Source organism: Coregonus lavaretus, assembly GCF_964263955.1.
Source record: "Coregonus lavaretus genome assembly, chromosome: 8".
NCBI lineage: Eukaryota > Metazoa > Chordata > Actinopteri > Salmoniformes > Salmonidae > Coregonus > Coregonus lavaretus.
Window position 1 is genome coordinate 14,695,176 of NC_139995.1, and position 22,139 is coordinate 14,717,314.

General features: G+C 44.0%; 1 protein-coding gene across 1 annotated transcript in view; it reads right to left on the reverse strand.

Moving 5' to 3' along the window:
* Positions 1-22,139, reverse strand: part of cntn4 (contactin 4) — a 188,306-nt gene that overhangs the window by 142,193 nt on the left and 23,974 nt on the right. Inside the window, exon 2 of the mRNA XM_084167119.1 lies at positions 17,782-17,921. Coding sequence (XP_084023245.1) covers positions 17,782-17,836 — 55 coding nt within the window. The 5' untranslated portion in view covers positions 17,837-17,921. The remainder of the gene's footprint in view (positions 1-17,781; positions 17,922-22,139) is intronic.

Below are 22,139 nucleotides of genomic sequence, written 5' to 3' on the forward strand. Positions count from 1 at the left end.
CCCCTCCCTCCTCCCTCTCTGTGGATGACTTCATCAACCATTTTGAAAAGAAGGTTGACGACATCCGATCCTCATTTATTAAGTCAAATGACACCGCTGGTCCTGCTCACACTGAGCTACCCTATGGTTTGACTTCTTTCTCCCCTCTCTCTCCAGATGAAATCTTGCGACTTGTGACGGCCGGCCGCCCAACAACCTGCCCGCTTGACCCTATCCCCTCCTCTATTCTCCAGACCATTTCTCCCTTACCTTACCTCACCTCGCTCATCAACTCATCCTTGACCTCTGGCTATGTCCCTTCCGTCTTCAAGAGGGCGAGAGTTGCACCCCTCCTCAAAAAACCTACACTCGATCCCTCCGATGTCAACAACTACAGACCAGTATCCTTTCTTTCTTTTCTCTCCAAATCTCTTGAGCGTGCCGTCTCTAGCCAACTCTCCTGCTATCTCTCTCAGAATGACCTTCTTGATCCTAACCAGTCAGGTTTCAAGACTGGTCATTCAACTGAGACTGCTCTTCTCTGTGTCACGGAGGCTCTCCACACTGCCAAAGCTAACTCTCTCTCCTCTGCTCTTATCCTTCTAGACCAATCTGCTGCCTTTGATACTGTGAACCATCAGATCCTCCTCTCCACCCTCTCCGAGTTGGGCATCTCCGGCCCTGCTCACTCTTGGATTGCGTCCTACCTGACAGGTCGCTCCTACCAGGTGGCGTGGCGTGAATCTGTCTCCGCACCACGTACTCTCACCACTGGTGTCCCCCAGGGCTCCGTTCTAGGCCCTCTCCTATTCTCTCTATACACCAAGTCACTTGGCTCTGTCATATCCTCACATGGTCTCTCCTATGACTGCTACGACACACAATTAATTTTCTCCTTTCCCCCTTCGGATAACTAGGTGGCGAATCGCATCTCTGCATGTCATGTCTGGCAGACATATCAGTGTGGATGTCGGATCACCACCTCAAGCTGAAGCTCGGCAAGACGGAGCTGCTCTTCCTCCCGGGGAAGGACTGCCCGCTCCATGATCTCGCCATCACGGTTGACAACTCCATTGTGTCCTCCTCCCAGAGTGCAAAGAACCTTGGCGTGACCCTGGACAACACCCTGTCATTTTCTGCTAACATCAAAGCGGTGACCCAATCCTGCAGGTTCATGCTCTACAACATTCGCAGAGTACGACCCTACACAGAAAGCGGCACAGGTCCTAATCCAGGCACTTGTCATCTCCCGTCTGGATTACTGCAACTCGCTGTTGGCTGGGCTCCCTGCCTGTGCCATTAAACCCCTGCAACTTATCCAGAACGCTGCAGCCCGTCTGGTGTTCAACCTTCCCAAGTTCTCTCACGTTACCCCGCTCCTCCGCACACTCCACTGGCTTCCAGTTGAAGCTTGCATCTACTACAAAACCATGGTGCTTGCCTACGGAGCTGTGAGGGGAACGGCACCTCCTTACCTTCAGGCTCTGATCAGAACCTACACCCAAACGAGGGCACTACATTCATCCACCTCTGGCCTGCTAGCCCCCCTACCTCTACGGAAGCACAGTTCCCGCTCAGCCCAGTCAAAGCTATTCGCTGCTCTGGCACCCCAATGGTGGAACAAGCTCCCCCACGACGCCAGGACAGCGGAGTCACTGACCACCTTCCGGAGACACTTGAAACCCTACCTCTTTAAGGAATACCTGGAATAGTATAATAGTAATCCTTCAACCCCCCCTTTACTACCACTGTCTTTTGTCTAAACACCTGACTTATTTCACCTGCTAGCACTGACTTGTTTAAAGAAATGTACTTATTGTGATCGAGATGTAGTTGTAGTTGATTGCTCTTACTTTGCTCACAGCTGCTTGTTTGAAGAAGTGTACTTACTGTGATCAAGATGTGGTTGTCCCACTGGCTATCCTAAGTTGAATGCACCAATTTGTAAGTCGCTCTGGATAAGAGCATCTACTAAATGACTTAAATGTTAAATGTAAATGTAATTTAGAGAGCCTGTTCTCTCTTCCTCCTCCTCCTCCTTTCTCCTCCGTGGAGATAATGCCAGATACATGTGGTCCAGATACACTGGTGGAACAAGTGGAGCAGATACACCGGCTCTACAATAACTTTAGAGGGAACGCATTTCTCCATGCTCTGGGAGCCAGAGTGGATGTCTAGGCGACCCTCTCCGGAGAAAGGCAATGTAAAAAGACTTCATAAATGGGTTCAAGGTCAAGGAATTGAGAAACTCTGCCCATATCTTTCATGCTTCAGCTGAGCTATTAGAAAGAACGTTTCTCTCCTGCACTGGAGTAGTTCAGTGGGACAGGGTAGTATTAATCTCCCATAGATAGGGCGCAGATATGACATGCATTTACAGACAGAATCCTTTTCAGACAAAAAAGTGAACCCATTTGAAGGTCATTGCATTTGAAAACAAATATCCCAGAATTAGAGCCTCTCAGATTACAATGTCTTATCATTCTGAAATCAGTTAATCACCATTATCAATGGAATTAAGAAAAATTCTCAAATCAATAAGCTTGATGTAACATTGACTTGAGAAGACATTAATAGGATATTGATCAAATTGGATACCTGGTATTGGCAGGCAGCAGCCCTTTACCGAATGTAGCTACCACAATGCCCAGTTGGAGATGAATAGAATAAGAATTTAGGAGAGCACTGCCACAAACTGCATCAGAAAATGCCAGGAGCCAAGCCATTGTCACACTCTGACGATCAACAGCCAGAGATGCTAGCACAGAAACAGTAAAACAACAAGCAGTCACTCATCATAATGCTGAGGTGACAATATATTTCCATTTGTTTCCATGAGAGACAGCGATTTCCTTGTTACATATGTGGTGGTGATGTATTTGCATGGTCCATGGATATTCATATTTGCCTACTTTGATTAATCCAGTGGTCCTTCCATCTCGACCATAGCCCTTCTCGCCTGCTTATGGTGTAACTACAAATCACACCTTATAGCACTGTCCCTTTAATAACTCAATCAATCACTCCCAGCGTGAGAGCAGAACACTGCCGATCACCACACCATACTGAAGTCCAATTTCAGGGCCAGTTGACAAAGGCATCCCCCCTCAAATTACTTTCAGCTCTAATAGACATAAGGATTGTTTTCTCGTCTGTCTTTATAGAGATCAATAGGTTTAATAGAATAATAATGCTATAACACGCTTTTGACTAGCCGATAATTATGAAGCTAAATGCTTTTTACCTTGAGATAATACTATAGCTTTTACCTGCTAGGGGAACAATAATTAATTTAATGAGATTCTGAGTATTAATTACTTTAACTATGTTTTCAGTGGCCTATAGTGTCAAATTCGTTCATTGACGGGTCAGACCAAGGCGCAGCGTGATATACGTACATGTTTATTTACACTGAATAAACACACGACAAAACAACAAACAAACGAAACGTGAAGTCCAAAGGTAACACACAACAAACCTTACACGGAACAAGATCCCACAACCCACTAGTGCCAATAGGCTGCCTAAGTATGATCCCCAATCAGAGACAACGAGCTACAGCTGCCTCTGATTGGGAACCACACCGGCCAACATAGATCTACACCAACTAGATCCCACATAGAAAATACTACATAACAAAGAATATACACACCCTGACTCAACATATAAGAGTCCCCAGAGTCAGGGCGTGACAGTATCCCCCCCCCAAAGGTGCGGACTCCGACCGCACAACATAAACATACAGTGGGGAAAAAAAGTATTTAGTCAGCCACCAACTGTGCAAGTTCTCCCACTTAAAAAGATGAGAGAGGCCTGTAATTTTCATCATTGGTACACGTCAACTATGACAGACAAATTGAGAAAAAAAATCCAGAAAATCACATTGTAGGATTTTTAATTTATTTATTTGCAGATTATGGTGGAAAATAAGTATTTGGTCACCTACAAACAAGCAAGATTTCTGGCTCTCACAGACCTGTAACTTCTTCTTTAAGAGGCTCCTCTGTCCTCCACTCGTTACCTGTATTAATGGCACCTGTTTGAACTTGTTATCAGTATAAAAGACACCTGTCCACAACCTCAAACAGTCACACTCCAAACTCCACTATGGCCAAGACCAAAGAGCTGTCAAAGGACACCAGAAACAAAATTGTAGACCTGCACCAGGCTGGGAAGACTGCATCTGCAATAGGTAAGCAGCTTGGTTTGAAGAAATCAACTGTGGGAGCAATTATTAGGAAATGGAAGACATACAAGACCACTCATAATCTCCCTCGATCTGGGGCTCCACGCAAGATCTCACCCCGTGGGGTGAGCAAAAATCCCAGAACCACACGGGGGGACCTAGTGAATGACCTGCAGAGAGCTGGGACCAAAGTAACAAAGCCTACCATCAGTAACACACTACGCCGCCAGGGACTCAAATCCTGCAGTGCCAGACGTGTCCCCCTGCTTAAGCCAGTACATGTCCAGGCCCGTCTGAAGTTTGCTAGAGTGCATTTGGATGATCCAGAAGAGGATTGGGAGAATGTCATATGGTCAGATGAAACCAAAATATAACTTTTTGGTAAAAACTCAACTCGTCGTGTTTGGAGGACAAAGAATGCTGAGTTGCATCCAAAGAACACCATACCTACTGTGAAGCATGGGGGTGGAAACATTATGCTTTGGGGCTGTTTTTCTGCAAAGGGACCAGGATGAATGATCCGTGTAAAGGAAAGAATGAATGGGGCCATGTATCGTGAGATTTTGAGTGAAAACCTCCTTCCATCAGCAAGGGCATTGAAGATGAAACGTGGCTGGGTCTTTCAGCATGACAATGATCCCAAACACACCGCCCGGGCAACGAAGGAGTGGCTTCGTAAGAAGCATTTCAAGGTCCTGGAGTGGCCTAGCCAGTCTCTAGATCTCAACCCCATAGAAAATATTTGGAGGGAGTTGAAAGTCTGTGTTGCCCAGCGACAGCCCCAAAACATCACTGCTCTAGAGGAGATCTGCATGGAGGAATGGGCCAAAATACCAGCAACAGTGTGTGAAAACCTTGTGAAGACTTACAGAAAACGTTTGACCTGTGTCATTGCCAACAAAGGGTATATAACAAAGTATTGAGAAACTTTTGTTATTGACCAAATACTTATTTTCCACCATAATTTGCAAATATATTCATAACAAATCCTACAATGTGATTTTCTGGATTTTTTTTTCTCATTTTGTCTGTCATAGTTGACGTGTACCTATGATGTAAATTACAGGCCTCTCTCATCTTTTTAAGTGGGAGAACATGCACAATTGGTGGCTGACTAAATACTTTTTTTCCCCACTGTAACAGGGTAGGGGCCGGGTGGGCATTCCACCTCGGAGGCGGATCCGGCTCGGGGCGTGACGACCTCTCACTCTCCGCCTCCCTGTTGCGCCCCTGGTCTGGTCTGGACCTCGGCGCGCTGCTTCCCCTCTCCTTCCTCCCATGATACGCCAGGCCCTGTCTGGACCCTGGTGTGGGAGACTCCGAACCTGGAGAGGGGCTGACGTCATGGTCTGGACTGGAGCCGCTGACCGGAGCTGGACTGGACCCCGGTGGAGCGGACTGCTCTGGCTCCGGAGTGGCGCAGCTGACCGGAGCTGGATCAGGCACCAGTGGAGCGGACTGCTCTGGCTCCGGAGTGGAGCAGCTGACCGGAGCTGGATCAGGCACCGGTGGAGCGGACTGCTCTGGCTCCGGAGTGGAACAGCTGACCGGCACTGGATCAGGCACCAGTGGAGCGGACTGCTCTGGCTCCGGAGTGGAGCAGCTGACCGGTGCCGGACCTGGTGGTGGAACGGGCACGGGGCTGTGCCGGACTGGACAAACGCACCACTGGTCTGGTGCGAGGAGCAGGCACGGGCCAGACTAGGAACACGCACCACTGGCTTGGTGCGAGGGACAGGAACGGGCCGGGCCGGACTGGCGACGCGCACCACTGGCTTGGTGCGAGGGGCAGGAACGGGCCGGGCCGGACTGGCGACGCGCACCACTGGCTTGGTGCGAGGGGCAGGAACGGGCCGGGCCGGACTGGCGACGCGCACCACTGGCTTGGTGCGAGGGGCAGGAACGGGCCGGGCCGGACTGGCGACGCGCACCACTGGCTTGGTGCGAGGGGCAGGAACAGGCCGGGCCGGACTGGCGATGCGCACCACTGGCTTGGTGCGAGTGGCAGGAACGGCCGGGCCAGATTGGCGACGCGCACCACTGGCTTGGTGCGAGGAGCAGGAACAGGCCGGGCCGGACTGGCGACGCGCACCACTGGCTTGGTGCGATGGGCAGGAACAGGCCGGACTGGCGACGCGCACCACTGGCTTGGTGCGAGGAGCAGGAACAGGCCGGGCCGGGCTGGCGACGCGCACCACTGGCTTGGTGCGAGGAGCAGGAACGGGCCGGACTGGACTGTGAAGGCGGACTGGAGGTCTGGAGCGGAGAGCTGGCACAACCCGTCCTGGCTGGCTGCCCACTTTCGCACTACACGTGCGGGGCGCTGGCACAGGACGCACTGGGCTGTGCACGCGCACTGGCGATACCGTTCGTAGAACTGGCGCAGGATATGTGGGACCGAGGAGGCGTACTGGAGACCAGGAGCGTTGAGCCGGCACACCCAGTCCTGGCTGGATGCCCATCTTCGCACGGCACATGCGTGGTGCAAGCACAGGACGTACAGGACTGTGCCGGCGCACTGGCGACACAGTACGTAGCTCCGCATAACACGGAGCTTGCCCAGTCATACGCTTCCTCGCGTGAGTACGGGGAGTTGGCTCTGCTCTGACACAAGGCTACGCCAACCACCCTGTGTGCCCCCCCCCAAATGTTTTATTGGGGCTGCTTCTCGGGCTTCCTCCTTGACCGGCCTCCTCCGTGTTGCCGTTGCTCCTCTCCTGCCTGGGCATTTACCTTAGCCCATGGTCCTCTCCCCGCAAATATCTCTTCCCATGACCACAAATTGCCCACCTGTGACATGGCTACTCGCTCCGCCTGGGCACGCTGCTTGGTCCTCGTTTGGTGGGATCTTCTGTCACTCCCAGCGTGAGAGCAGAACACTGCCGATCACCACACCATACTGAAGTCCAATTTCAGGGCCAGTTGACAAAGGCATCCCCCCTCAAATTACTTTCAGCTCTAATAGACATAAGGATTGTTTTCTCGTCTGTCTTTATAGAGATCAATAGGTTTAATAGAATAATAATGCTATAACACGCTTTTGACTAGCCGATCATTATGAAGCTAAATGCTTTTTACCTTGAGATAATACTATAGCTTTTACCTGCTAGGGAAAAAAAAACAATAATTAATTTAATGAGATTCTGAGTATTAATTACTTTAACTATGTTTTCAGTGGCCTATAGTGTCAAATTCGTTCATTGACGGGTCAGACCAAGGCGCAGCGTGATATACGTACATGTTTATTTACACTGAATAAACACACGACAAAACAACAAACAAACGAAACGTGAAGTCCAAAGGTAACACACAACAAACCTTACACAGAACAAGATCCCACAACCCACTAGTGCCAATAGGCTGCCTAAGTATGATCCCCAATCAGAGACAACGAGCTACAGCTGCCTCTGATTGGGAACCACACCGGCCAACATAGATCTACACCAACTAGATCCCACATAGAAAATACTACATAACAAAGAATATACACACCCTGACTCAACATATACGAGTCCCCTGAGTCAGGGCGTGACATATAGACACATTGCAGACAACGCAATTTTGATCAAATAGACTATCTGTGTCAAGAGCAATTCAATGAATCCTTAGATATACATGTGAATTGCTTTTGATATAGAGGTGATTGTGACATATAATCTATTAAGATTTCTATTAGCGATATATGTTGAGAACAATTTCCGTGCAATGTATAGTGATAAGGATTATGAAGTGCCTGCTGTGTGGGCCCTAATGCAAGGGGAAGATAAAGACAGTAACATAAGGTATACATACCACCATTATGCCCACCCCAAGAAATCTATATTCATAAAAGTGTACAACGTTGAATAAGGAGAGCAAACAGAGCAAGCTATTTAAGGCTATATTAGCATACTTATTCACAACAGCAGCAGTAGGTTGGCGACACAGCACTCTTAGATGAACATGAAATGAAACAGAGGACCAACATTGTTTTATGAAAATTGGCTTTGTCTACATGCCCCCTACTGGGTTTGCTTTACAAGCCTTGAATAACTTGGCCATCAACTGACTGCTGTGGAATCCTGCTGTTTCATCTTTCGCCTGAAAACATTGAGTATTACCCATGAAAGAAAAATGTGTTGAAATTGATCAATACTACAAGATAATACAAAACCTGAATTGTAAAGTGACTTTGTAAAATCATATCCATGTGTTTGCAGTATGCCAAGGATTGTATTGGACATTTACTGTGGAGGTTTAGATATAACACATATTGTACTCTGCATGGCCTCTCCTGAACTACATTTGTCCTACGCTGTTGTACAGTACAATACAGTAAACACCAGGATGTACAGAACAGCTGGTGTGAAAAACGGACTTTCCTCTTTGTCCTTCTGAATCTATGGATCTCTCATGTTCTGTCCTTCAAGATCTTAAAAATAACCTGCTCAGGCCTATTGAAATCCCAGAGAAAAGGTGAACCAAAGAGGAATCCTTGAAGGGTGCAACCTTGATTCATTAACATGCCGTTTAGGATGTGCATATACAGTGCCTTCAGAAAGTATTCAGACCCCTTGGCTTTTTACACATTTTGTTACATTACAGCCTTATTCTAAAATTGATAAAATAAAATAAAATCCTCATCAATCTACACACAATACCCCATAATGACAAAGCAAGAAAAAAAAAATGTGTGTGTGCAAATGTATACAAAAATAAAAACAGAAATACCTTACTTACATAAGTATTTAGACCCTTTGCTATGAGACTTGAAATTGAGCTCAGGTGCATCCTGTTTCCATTGATCATCCTTGAGATGTTTCTACAAATTGATTGGAGTCCACATGTGGTAAATTCAATTGATTGGACATGATTTGGAAAGGCATACACCTGTCTATATAAGGTCCCACAGTTGACCGTGCATGTCAGAGCAAAAACCAAGCCATGAGGTCGAAGGAATTGTCTATAGAGCTCCCCGAGACAGGATTGTGTCGAGGCACAGATCTGGGGAAGGGTAGCAAAACATTTCTGCAGCATTGAAGGTCCCCAAGAACACAGTGGCCTCCATCATTCTTAAATGGAAGAAGTTTGGAACCACCAAAACTCTTCCTAGAGCTGGCCGCCCGGCCAAACTGAGAAATCGGGGGAGAAGGACCTTGATCAGAGCTCAAGAGTTCCTCTGTGGAGATGGGAGAAACTTCCAGAAGGACAACCATCTCTGCAGCACTCCACTAATCAGGCCTTTATGGTAGTGGCCAGACGGAAGCCATTCCTCAGTAAAAGCCACGACAGCCCACTTGGAGTTTGCCAAAAGGCCCCTAAAGGACTCTCAGACCATGAGAACCAAAGATTGAACTCTTTGGCCTGAATGCCAAGTGTCACGTCTGGAGGAAACCTGGCACCATCCCTACGGTGAAGCATGGTGGTAGCAGCATCATGCTGTGGGGATATTTTTCAGCAGCAGGGACTGGGAGACTAGTCAGGATTGAGGGAAAGATGAACGGAGCAAAGTACAGAGAGATCCTTGATGAAAACCTGCTCCAGACATTCAGGACCTCAGACTGGGGCGAAGGTTCACCTTCCAACAGGACAACGACCCTAAGCATACAGCCGAGACAATGCAGGAGTGGCTTTGGGACAAGTCTCTGAATGTCCTTGAGTGGCCAAGCCAGAGCCCGGACTTGAACCCGATCGAACATCTCTGGAGAAACCTGAAAATAGCTGTGCAGCAACGCTCCCCATCCAACCTGACAGAGCTTGAGAGGATCTGCAGAGAAGAATGGGAGAAACTCCCCAAATACATGTATGCCAAGCTTGTAGCGTCATACCCAGGAAGACTCGAGGCTGTAATTGCTACCAAAGGTGCTTCAACAAAGTACTGAGTAAAGGGTCTGAATACTTATGTAATTGTGATATTTACAGTTTTTTGCTTTGTCATTATGGGGTATTGTGTGTAGATTGATGAGGATTTAAAAATATATATATATTAGAATAAGGCTGTAACGTAACAAAACATGAAAAAAGTCAAGGGGTCTGAATACTTTCCGAATGCACTGTATATTTTAGTGGCTTCTTTAGATAGACAGTATATCAATAGGCACAGCTTAGAATGCATAAGAGCGAAAGCAAAGCTGATGTGACATCCTCATTCGGAGAAGTGATCTGGAATGTAAGGCATCCTGAGAGTACATTCACTCTTTTGTTCCATGTTCTTTTCTGGGTTTTAACAACAGGTGGACGGGAGTACAACTACAGTAATGTCTCTGGAGCTGTGAAGGTCATCTCACTAAGAAAACGATGCCAAACGATTTACCATTTAACCATTGAGAACTCCTTTGTGTGCGCAATGTCTCTTTCATGTCCTTTTTCACTTACAAGGCAATGTAGCCTTTATAAAGACCTTTGTGCCCACATGGAGTAAGACCATTTTATTCTCCACGAGCACAGCAAGCATCTTAGGTGTGGAAATCAAATGGTTCTGCGACAGGCGGCAAAACGTTAAGCCATCAGGGACGACTTCATGCTGTAAGTACCATTAGCGCTGCTTAGCGTAACTGTGCTAAGTATGTAGCTTAAGTAAAGGCTAAATGAAGTAAAGGCATGGGTCGTCATCATGGTGGAGTAAGCAGGAATAAAAGGCGGGGTATCAGGATTCTGAGCGTGTCCTGGGGAAGAGTGTAGCGCTGCGCTGGGGTAATCAGATGCTAACAGGGAGGGTAAGAGTGACGCGCAGGCAGCACAGCACAGGCAGGGGAAACAGGAGGCAGCCCTGTCGAGGCACACTAGCAGAACAAAGGAACACGCCTAGCAGGGGACAGAGATCATTACGGCCCCCTCAACACATTTGGTGCAGTCTGACTGTGAATCCTTGCCTTTTCAGAGGTAACCTTTCCTTTCGCTGGCTTTCGCCAGGTTGCTTGACCTTTTTGGTCAGTTTCACAAGCTGCATTCAGACAGCTAGTGCACGTCATGAAAGACGAGTGTCTTACAGTACATGGCAAACTGGGATCACGCCTTTCAAAGATAATAAATAACTAGAACCTGCTCCCAGAAGTAACATGGACAAAAGGTTGTGTGTATCACTGAAGACATAATTATAGTTATTAGCCTACATTTCTATTATTTGCCCACATCTGTCTTGTAATTTTCAACAACAGGTAAATTACTCTTTTTGTTGGCATACTTAGTATAGTTTATGTATTGGTCCTTAAAGAGAAACACATCAAGGGCAAAATAATTTCTTGCCATAGAGGCAGCGGCTCTGCTAGCTTTACTATATGAGTACTGTGGCAACAAACTGTGCTTATCAGATGCTGGTCAATCAGCCAGTGCCAACTGCATGCTGAGTGAATGCCAGAGTCTGATTTGAATGACACATGAGAACAAAAAACAAGTATGAAGTCTACAGACTCCTTTACAATCAAATTCCAACTCCCAATCATGAGAATAAGAAAGGCTTGCAGACTCAAAACTGTCTAGTGTTGGATTGGGAGGGTGAACTAGAGCCAGAATCTAGTGGTTCATCAATAGAGCCTTTTTAAAATCTTGATTAGGATAATGCCTCTTGATTCCAACTGATATTCACAGTTGACACCCACCAATTTGTAAGAAAGACCAATTAAAGTCCTCCATCAAAATGTGATCAATGCAGGAGAGCCCTGTGGGGAACAACTGACACCCATTGTATAAGGAAGCTATAATTCAGCTTTACTGTACATGAATGACGGATACTCCAAAACGTACAATAGGGATTTCAGTGTGATTCATATCCCCCTGTTCTCCTGCTATACTCTATATTAATTAGAGAGTAAGCCTTACTCTTTCTTTCACTGCGGCATTAAAGGCAGAGAGGGAGAACAGAAGCACTCCCCATGAGTCTCTATTTCCCCCTGAAAGATTTTGAATGGCTGTGTGGACATTGATGACTGGGTTCAAGGGGGATATTATAATACCTCTTCTGATTATTGTATTAGGTTTGATGTAGGGATTAATTAAATTAACAAAAACACACTTCCATTACGGATCAGCATGGATGAAAGCAGGGGTTCTTTCATGTTCATAGTATCTGTAATCTTCACAAGAACAAACATTCACTAACCAATGTCATTCAATCAGAGTGTGCTATGACTGGAAGAACGTATTCTACACACTACTTCACTTAGGTCAGTAGTAGGGATGTAGATACGCATCAGTTCCGATTCAAATGTTTAAGATATAAGTACATCGGTCCGTGGACCGCAAATTGATCCAAATGTAGCATGCATCGGTCAGAAAATCGGTTCAAACATTACGAATTGGCGGTTCACCATTTTTTTGGCTCATATTCAATTCTTTCTACTTTACAGAAATACTAAATACCTCTCATACCTCTCACAACTGATGTGTCCTGTCCTTCAGTGTCGAACTGCATGTACAGTTGAAGTCGGAAGTTTACATACACCTTAGCCAAATACATTTAAACTCAGTTTTCACAATTCCTGACATTTAATCCTAGTAAAAATTCCCTATTTTAGGTCAGTTAGGATCACCGCTTTATTTTAAGAATGTGAAATGTCAGAATAATAGTAGAGAGAATTATTTATTTCAGCTTTTATTTCTTTCATCACATTCCCAGTGGGTCAGACGTTTGCATACACTCAATTAGTATTTGGTAGCATTGCCTTTAAATTGTTTAACTTGGGTCAAATGTTTTGGGTAGCTTTCCACAAGCTTCCCACAATAAGTTGGGTGAATTTTGGCCCATTCCTCCTGACAGGTTTGTAGGCCTCCTTGCTCGCACACGCTTTTTCAGTTCTGCCCACATACTTTCTATAGGATTGAGGTCAGGGCTTTGTGATGGCCACTCCAATACCTTGACTTTGTTGTGCTTAAGCAATTTCGCCACAACTTTGGAAGTATGCTTGCGATCATTGTCCATTTGAAAGACCCATTTGCGACCAAGCTTTAACTTCCTGACTGATGACTTGAGATGTTGCTTCAATATATCCACATAATTTTCCTTCCTCATGATGCCTTCTATTTTGTGAAGTGCACCAGTCCCTCCTGCAGCAAAGCACCCCCACAGCATGATGCTGCCACTCCCATGCTTCACGGTTGGGATGGTGTTCTTCGGCTTGCAAGCGTTCCCCTTTTTCATCCAAACATAACGATGGTCATTATGGCCAAACAGTTCTATTTTTGTTTAATCAAAACAGAGGACATTTCTCCAAAAAGTATGATCTTTGTCCCCATGTGCGGTTGCAAACCGTAGTATGGCTTTTTAATGGTGGTTTTGGAGCAGTGGCTTCTTCCTTGCTGAGCGGCCTTTCAGATTATGTTGATATAGGACTCGTTTTATTGTGGATATAGATACTTTTGTACCTGTTTCCTCCAGCATCTTCACAAGGTCCTTTGCTGTTGTTCTGGGATTTATTTGCACTTTTCGCACCAAAGTACGTTAATCTCTAGGAGACAGAACGCGTCTCCTTCCTGAGCGGTATGACGGCTGCGTGGTTCCATGGTGTTTATACTTGCGTACTATTGTTTGTACAGATGAACGTGGTACCTTCAGGCGTTTGGAAATTGCTCCCAAGGATGAACCAGACTTGTGGAGGTCTACAACATTTCTTCTGAGGTCTTGGCTGATTTCCTTTGATTTTCCCATGATGTCAAGCAAAGAGGCACTGAGTTTGAAGGTAGTCCTTGAAATACATCCACAGGTACACCTCCAATTGACTCAAATTATGTCAGTTAGCCTATCAGAAGCTTCTAAAGCCATGGAATTTTTCAAGCTGTTTAAAGGCACAGTCAACTTAGTGTATGTAAACTTCTGACCCACTGGAATTGTGATACAGTGAATTATAAGTGATGTCTGTAAACAATTGTTGGAAAAATTAATTGTGTCATGCACAAAGTAGATGTCCTAACCGACTTGCCAAAACTATAGTTTGTTAACAAGAAATTTGTGGAGTGGTTGAAAAACGAGTTTTAATGACTCCAACCTAAGTGTGTGTAAACTTCCGACTTCAACTGTAACTGTATTGACAGTCATTGATCTACAACTCATTTTGCATGCAAAACAACCCCAGGCAATATCAGTAGCCTAGTCAAACTGCCCACTGTGCCCAGCTTCGCGCACTGACCAACGCGAGGTAGGTGGCCTGTTCCTGATCTTGCACATCTGCGCAGCACCTTCAGCATTTAAATGCTAAAATGGCTTGCGTGCTATTAGGCTTTATTAGTTGAGTAACAACCTATGTAATTTGCTAAGTTAATGTTATCTATAAGCTGTTGAAAATGTTGTTTTATCGGAATAAAATTAAGCTACCGGAGACACACACCCAAGATATGCTAACCTCCCCTATTACTGGTAATGGTGAGAGGTTAGCATGTCTTGGGGGTATGATCTTTCACCCTCTGTAACTTTCTCACTCATCATTATTCACAACTCATTCAGGATTATCCGCAATCATGGTAGCATCCACATTAATGTATAAATGTTTAGAAACATATTCTATTCTTATTTACAATAAAAGTGACTCCAAAATGACAACATTATTTACCATTCATTTCTATTAGGCACAAAATAATCTAAAACACAACCAAAAGTAACTGCAAATTCATCCAACAAGTTTGTAGAGTCACAAGCTTGATGTAGTCATTGTGTGCTAGAAATATATACTTTTGACAACTTTATTTATAAGATTCTTTAGGGGTGTCAATCATTTTGACCCCTACCTTTTTGAGAAAAAAATATACAGTGGAGAAAAAAAGTATTTAGTCAGCCACCAATTGTGCAAGTTCTCCCACTTAAAAAGATGAGAGAGGCCTGTAATTTTCATCATAGGTACACGTCAACTATGACAGACAAATTGAGGGAAAAAAATCCAGAAAATCACATTGTAGGATTTTTTATTAATTTATTTGCAAATTATGGTGGAAAATAAGTATTTGGTCACCTACAAACAAGCAAGATTTCTGGCTCTCACAGACCTGTAACTTCTTCTTTAAGAGGCTCCTCTGTCCTCCACTCGTTACCTTTATTAATGGCACCTGTTTGAACTTGTTATCAGTATAAAATACACCTGTCCACAACCTCAAACAGTCACACTCCAAACTCCACTATGGCCAAGACCAAAGAGCTGTCAAAGGACACCAGAAACTAAATTGTAGACCTGCACCAGGCTGGGAAGACTGAATCTGCAATAGGTAAGCAGCTTGGTTTGAAGAAATCAACTGTGGGAGCAATTATTAGGAAATGGAAGACATACAAGACCACTGATAATCTCCCTCGATCTGGGGCTCCACGCAAGATCTCACACCGTGGGGTCAAAATGATCACAAGAACGGTGAGCAAAAATCCCAGAACCACACGGGGGGACCTAGTGAATGACCTGCAGAGAGCTGGGACCAAAGTAACAAAGCCTACCATCAGTAACACATTACGCCGCCAGGGACTCAAATCCTGCAGTGCCAGACGTGTCCCCCTGCTTAAGCCAGTACATGTCCAGGCCCGTCTGAAGTTTGCTAGAGTGCATTTGCATGATCCAGAAGAGGATTGGGAGAATGTCATATGGTCAGATGAAACCAAAATAGAACGTTTTGGTAAAAACTCAACTCGTCGTGTTTGGAGGACAAAGAATGCTGAGTTGCATGCAAAGAACACCATACCTACTGTGAAGCATGGGGGTGGAAACATCATGCTTTGGGGCTGTTTTTCTGCAAAGGGACCAGGATGATTGATCCGTGTAAAGGAAAGAATGAATGGGGCCATGTATCGTGAGATTTTGAGTGAAAACCTCCTTCTATTAGCAAGGGCATTGAAGATGAAACGTGGCTGGGTCTTTCAGCATGACAATGATCCCAAACACACCGCCCGGGCAACGAAGGAGTGGCTTCGTAAGAAGCATTTCAAGGTCCTGGAGTGGCCTAGCCAGTCTCCAGATCTCAACCCCATAGAAAATCTTTGGAGGGAGTTGAAAGTCCGTGTTGCCCAGCGACATCCCCAAAACATCACTGCTCTAGAGGAGATCTGCATGGAGGAATGGGCCAAAATACCAGCAACAGTGTGTGAAAACCTTGTGAAGACTTAAAGAAAACGTTTGACCTGTGTCATTGCCAACAAAGGGTATATAACAAAGTATTGAGAAACTTTTGTTATTGACCAAATACTTATTTTCCACCATAATTTGCAAATAAATTCATAAAAAATCCTACAATGTGATTTTCTGGATTTTGTTTTCTCATTTTGTCTGTCATAGTTGACGTGTACCTATGATGAAAATTACAGGCCTCTCTCATCTTTTTAGGTGGGAGAACTTGCACAATTGGTGGCTGACTAAATACTTTTTTCCCCCACTGTATTACTTGTTAAACAAAATGTATTTCTCTGAGCAATTGTATTAGTATAACATAATATAATTTCCCAAAATGTTTTTGCATACAATATAGCTCAGTATTTGAATTATTTATTTTATACAGTCATTATTGCTCATCTTTATCAAGTGTCAATAATTTTGGACCCCACTGTACACCATAGACAAACACACAGACACACACACACACACATACACACAGAAGTCTCAGAGCGGCCCAGCTCATGAGCTGCATCAGCAGAATATTTTAATTTAGAATGGAAAATGAATGTGTTTATGCAACATGTTAGTGCATCGAATCATATCGCAGCGAACCAAATCGCATCGATTTGTTCTCTAATCACACTGAATCACACCGAATCGTTTCAAACTAGAACGTATCGTTCCTGTATCATATCGGAGCCCATGAATCTAGATACGTATCGAAACATCTTGAAAGGGAAAGATGCACATCCCTAGTCAGTAGTCGTGTGTACTATAAATAATGACACCATCCACAACGCAGACGTCATTAGCAACCTTTGACCTTTGTTCCTTTCCCATCCCCCTTAGCCCCCAAATGTTTCTATAACCTAAAGAACTATCATCTGACATCAAAACAGATATTGACAGGAGTTATATGAAACAATTAAGCTTTGATATCAATGTTAATGTTATCATTGATCCTTGTATTAAACCTAATTATGTATATACCAAAATTAGAGGAGAGCTTCTCTGTTCAGCAAACCAAATGACCCCATTTGGGGTCTGCAAGCGGCAAGCATTCGATTATGACAGTAGAAGTCCAAAGCTTCTATTGTCACCTGTCATGATCTAATATTTAAACTTTGGCCTTGACATTGCAGTACATTCTACTGTATGAGCATGATGCAGTCTTAGTTTACCCCAGAACCAAGGTCATTGCCATTTTGTCCTCAGCTGATTAAATATCACACTCTTTTGCAATCAATGTAATATTTCCATCTTTAATTTCATATCTGCAACCCAATCTCCTTCTTTATATTCATAGCGATTAAGCTAACTACAGTCAACCTTTACTGACTGCCACCCCTACCATACAATTATTTACTTTAACAACCTCCTTTCTTATTAAATACATTTTACTACCTCATTATTTGTATCTTAATGGAACAAAAAAAAGACTTATGTTTCCCTGTGGCAGGTGTTATTTGAGGTAGCTTCATTCTAAACTATGGCTTTCACACTGCAACCGGCCCAAAATACATATGAATAAGACACAAAACTTCACAAAGAGAGCTCTTGCTTGCATCAAAAGTTCTTTACCTGCTAGGAACCCCATGAGTGACTGCAGCACCAGCAGTTTCCATAGCAACATCATCTTCAGTTTTGTGGGGTCAAGGTAGACTCACATCCAATCACAAATGTATGGAGGAATCCTTTTGGTACCTTTCTGGGTCTTCACTCTGTACAAAAAGAAACAGGTGAAATGAATACCATGAGAAGATACAAAGACAGTCCTTTATCAGCAATTGAGAAAGTGCTAATAAAAGACTGTAAAGGACTGTAACATTGATTGAACATTAAGAGAATTGAAGGAATATGATGGCATTCCTTACTTCTGATAACATGTCAAGGACTAGGGAAATGCTTTTCAAAATGTTGACCTTTACGGCAGCGTGTAGCCTACTGTACACATTCATTCATGTGCAGTGCCTTCAGAAAGTATTCATACCCCTTGACCTACTCCATATTTTGTTGTGTTACAGCCTGAATTCAAAATTGATTAAATATATGTTTTTCTCACCCATCTACACCTATCTACCCATACAACATAATGACTAAATGAAAACATGCTTTTGGAAATGTTTGCAAATTTATTGAAAATGAAAAACAGAAATATCTAATTTACATAAGTATTCACACCCCTGTGCCAATACTTTGTAGAAGCACCTTTGGCAGCGATTACAGCTGTGAGTCTTTCTGGGTAAGTCTCTAAGAGCTTTCCACACCTGGATTGAGCAACATTTGCTCATTATTATTTTCAAAATTCTTCAAGCTCTACCAAATTGGTTGTTGATCATTGCTAGAATACCATTTTCAGGTATTGACATAGAAGTTCAAGTAGATTTAAGTCAAAACTGTAACTCGGCCACTCAGCAACTTTTCAGTTATTGTCCTGCTGTATTAATCTCCCAGTGTCTGGTGGAAAGCAGACTGAACCAGGTTTACCTCTAGGATTTTGCATGTGCTTAGTTCCATTCTATTTCTTTTTTATCCTGAAAAACTCCCCAGTCCTTAACCATTACAAACATACCCATAACATGATGCAGCCACCACTATGCTTAAAAATATGGAGAGTGGTACTCAGTGATGTGTAGTATTGGATTTACCCCAAACATAACACTTTGGGACAAAAAGTTAATTGCTTTGCCACATTCTTTGCAGTATTACTTTAGTGGCTTGTTGCAAACGGGATGCGTGTTTTCAAATATTTGTATTCTGTACAGCCTTCATTCTTTCAATCTGTCAATTAGGTTAGTATGGTGGAGTACTACAATGTTGTTGATCCATCCTCAGTTTTCTCCTATCACAGCCATTAAACTCTGTAAATGTTTTAAAGTCACCATTGGCCTCATGGTGAAATCCCTGAGCGGTTTCCTTCCTCTCCGACAACTGAGTTAGGAAGGATGCCTGTATCTTTGTAGTAACTGGGTGTATTGATACACCATCCAAAGTGTAATTAATAACTTCACCATGCTCAAAGGTATATTCATTGTCTGCTTTTTTCTATTTTTACCTACAGTGGGGAGAACAAGTATTTGATACACTGCCAATTTTGCAGGATTTCCTACTTACAAAGCATGTAGAGGTCTGTAATTTTTATCATAGGTACACTTCAACTGTGAGAGACAGAATCCAGAAAAAAATCCAGCAAATCACATTGTATGATTTTTAAGTAATTAATTTGCATTTTATTGCATGACATAAGTATTTGATACATCAGAAAAGCAGAACTTAATATTTGGTACAGAAACCTTTGTTTGCAATTACAGAGATCATACGTTTCCTGTAGGTGTTGACCAGGTTTGCACACACTGCAGCAGGGATTTTGGCCCACTCCTCCATACAGACCTTCTCCAGATCCTTCAGGTTTCGGGGCTGTCGCTGGGCAATACGGACTTTCAGCTCCCTCCAAAGATTTTCTATTGGGTTCAGGTCTGGAGACTGGCTAGGCCACTCCAGGACCTTGAGATGCTTCTTACGGAGCCACTCCTTAGTTGCCTTGGCTGTGTGTTTCGGGTCGTTGTCATGCTGGAAGACCCAGCCACGACCCATCTTCAATGCTCTTACTGAGGGAAGGAGGTTGTTGGCCAAGATCTTGCGATACATGGCCCCATCCATCCTCCCCTCAATACGGTGCAGTCGTCCTGTCCCCTTTGCAGAAAAGCATCCCCAAAGAATGATGTTTCCACCTCCATGCTTCACGGTTGGGATGGTGTTCTTGGGGTTGTACTCATCCTTCTTCTTCCTTCAAACACGGCGAGTGGAGTTTAGACCAAAAAGCTCTATTTTTGTCTCATCAGACCACATGACCTTCTCCCATTCCTCCTCTGGATCATCCAGATGGTCATTGGCAAACTTCAAATGGGCCTGGACATGCGCTGGCTTGAGCAGGGGGACCTTGCATGCGCTGCAGGATTTTAATCCACGACGGCGTAGTGTGTTACTAATGGTTTTCTTTGAGACTGTGGTCTCAGCTCTCTTCAGGTCATTGACCAGGTCCTGCCGTGTAGTTCTGGGCTGATCCCTCACCTTCCTCATGATCATTGATGCCCCACGAGGTGAGATCTTGCATGGAGCCCCAGACCAAGAGTGATTGACCGTCATCTTGAACTTCTTCCATTTTCTAATAATTGCGCCAACAGTTGTTGCCTTCTCACCAAGCTGCTTGCCTATTGTACTGTAGCCCATCCCAGCCTTGTGCAGGTTTACAATTTTATCAGTGATGTCCTTACACAGCTCTCTGGTCTTGGCCATTGTGGAGAGGTTGGAGTCTGTTTGATTGAGTGTGTGGACAGGTGTCTTTTATACAGGTAACGAGTTCAAACAGGTGCAGTTAATACAGGTAATGAGTGGAGAACAGGAGGGCTTCTTAATGAAAAACGAACAGGTCTGTGAGAGCCGGAATTCTTACTGGTTGGTAGGTAATCAAATACTTATGTCATGCAATAAAATGCAAATGAATTACTTAAAAATCATACAATGTGATTTTCTGGATTTTTGTCTCTCACAGTTGAAGTGTACCTATGATAAAAATTACAGACCTCTACATGCTTTGTAAGTAGGAAACCCTGCAAAATCGGCAGTGTATCAAATACTTGTTCTCCCCACTGTATGTACAGTGCATATTATTTATTATTACCGTGCCTTGCAAAAGTATTCATCCCCCTTGGCATTTTTCCTATTTTGTTGCATTACAACCTGTAATATAAACTGATTTTCATTTAGATTTCATGTAATGGACATACACAAAATAATCAAAATTGGTGAAGTGAAATGAAAAAAAATAACTTGTTTAAAAAAATTCTGAAAAATAAATAACGTAAAAGTGGTGCGTGCATATGTATTCACCCCCTTTGCTATGAAGCCCCTAAATAAGATCTGGTGCAACCAATTACCTTCAGAAGTCACATAATTAGTTAAATATAGTCCACCTGTGTGCAATCTAAATGTCACATGATCTGTCACATGATCTCAGTATATATACACCTGTTCTGAAAGGCCCCAGAGTCTGCAACACCACTAAGCAAGGGGCACCACCAAACAAGTGGCACCATGAAGACCAAGGAGCTCTCCAAACAGGTCAGAGACAAAGTTGTGGAGAAGTACAGATCAGGGTTGGGTTATAAATAAATATCATCCCACGGAGCACCATTAAATCCATTCTAAAAAAAAAATAAGAATATGGCACCACAACAAACCTGCCAAGAGTGGGCCGCCCACCAAGACTCACGGACCAGGCAAGGAGGGTATTAATCAGAGAGGCAACAAAGAGACCAAGATAACCCTGAAGGTACTGCAAAGCTCCACAGCGGAGATTGGAGAATCTGTCCATAGGACCACTTTAAGCCATACACTCCACAGAGCTGGGCTTTACGGAAGAGTGGTCAGAAAAAACATTTGCTTAAAGAAATAAATAAGTAAACACGTTTGGTGTTCGCCAAAAGCCATGTGGGAGACTCCCCAAACATATGGAAGAAGGTACTCTGGTCAGATGAGACTAAAATTGAGCTTTCTGGCCATCAAGGAAAACGCTATGTCTAGCGCAAACCCAACACCTCTCATCACACCGAGAACACCATCATGAAGCATGGTGGTGGCAGCATCATGCTGTGGGGATGTTTTTCATCAGCAGGGACTAGGAAACTGGTCAGAATTGAAGGAATGATGGATAGCGCTAAATACAGGGACATTTTAGAGGGAAACCTGTTTCAGTCTTCCAGAGATTTGAGACTGGGACGGAGGTTCACCTTCCAGTAGGACAATGACCCTAAGCATACTGCTAAAGCAACACTCGAGTGGTTTAAGGGGAAACATTTAAATGTCTTGGAATTGCCTAGTCAAAGCCCAGACCTCAATCCAATTGAGAATCTGTGGTATGACTTAAAGATTGCTGTACA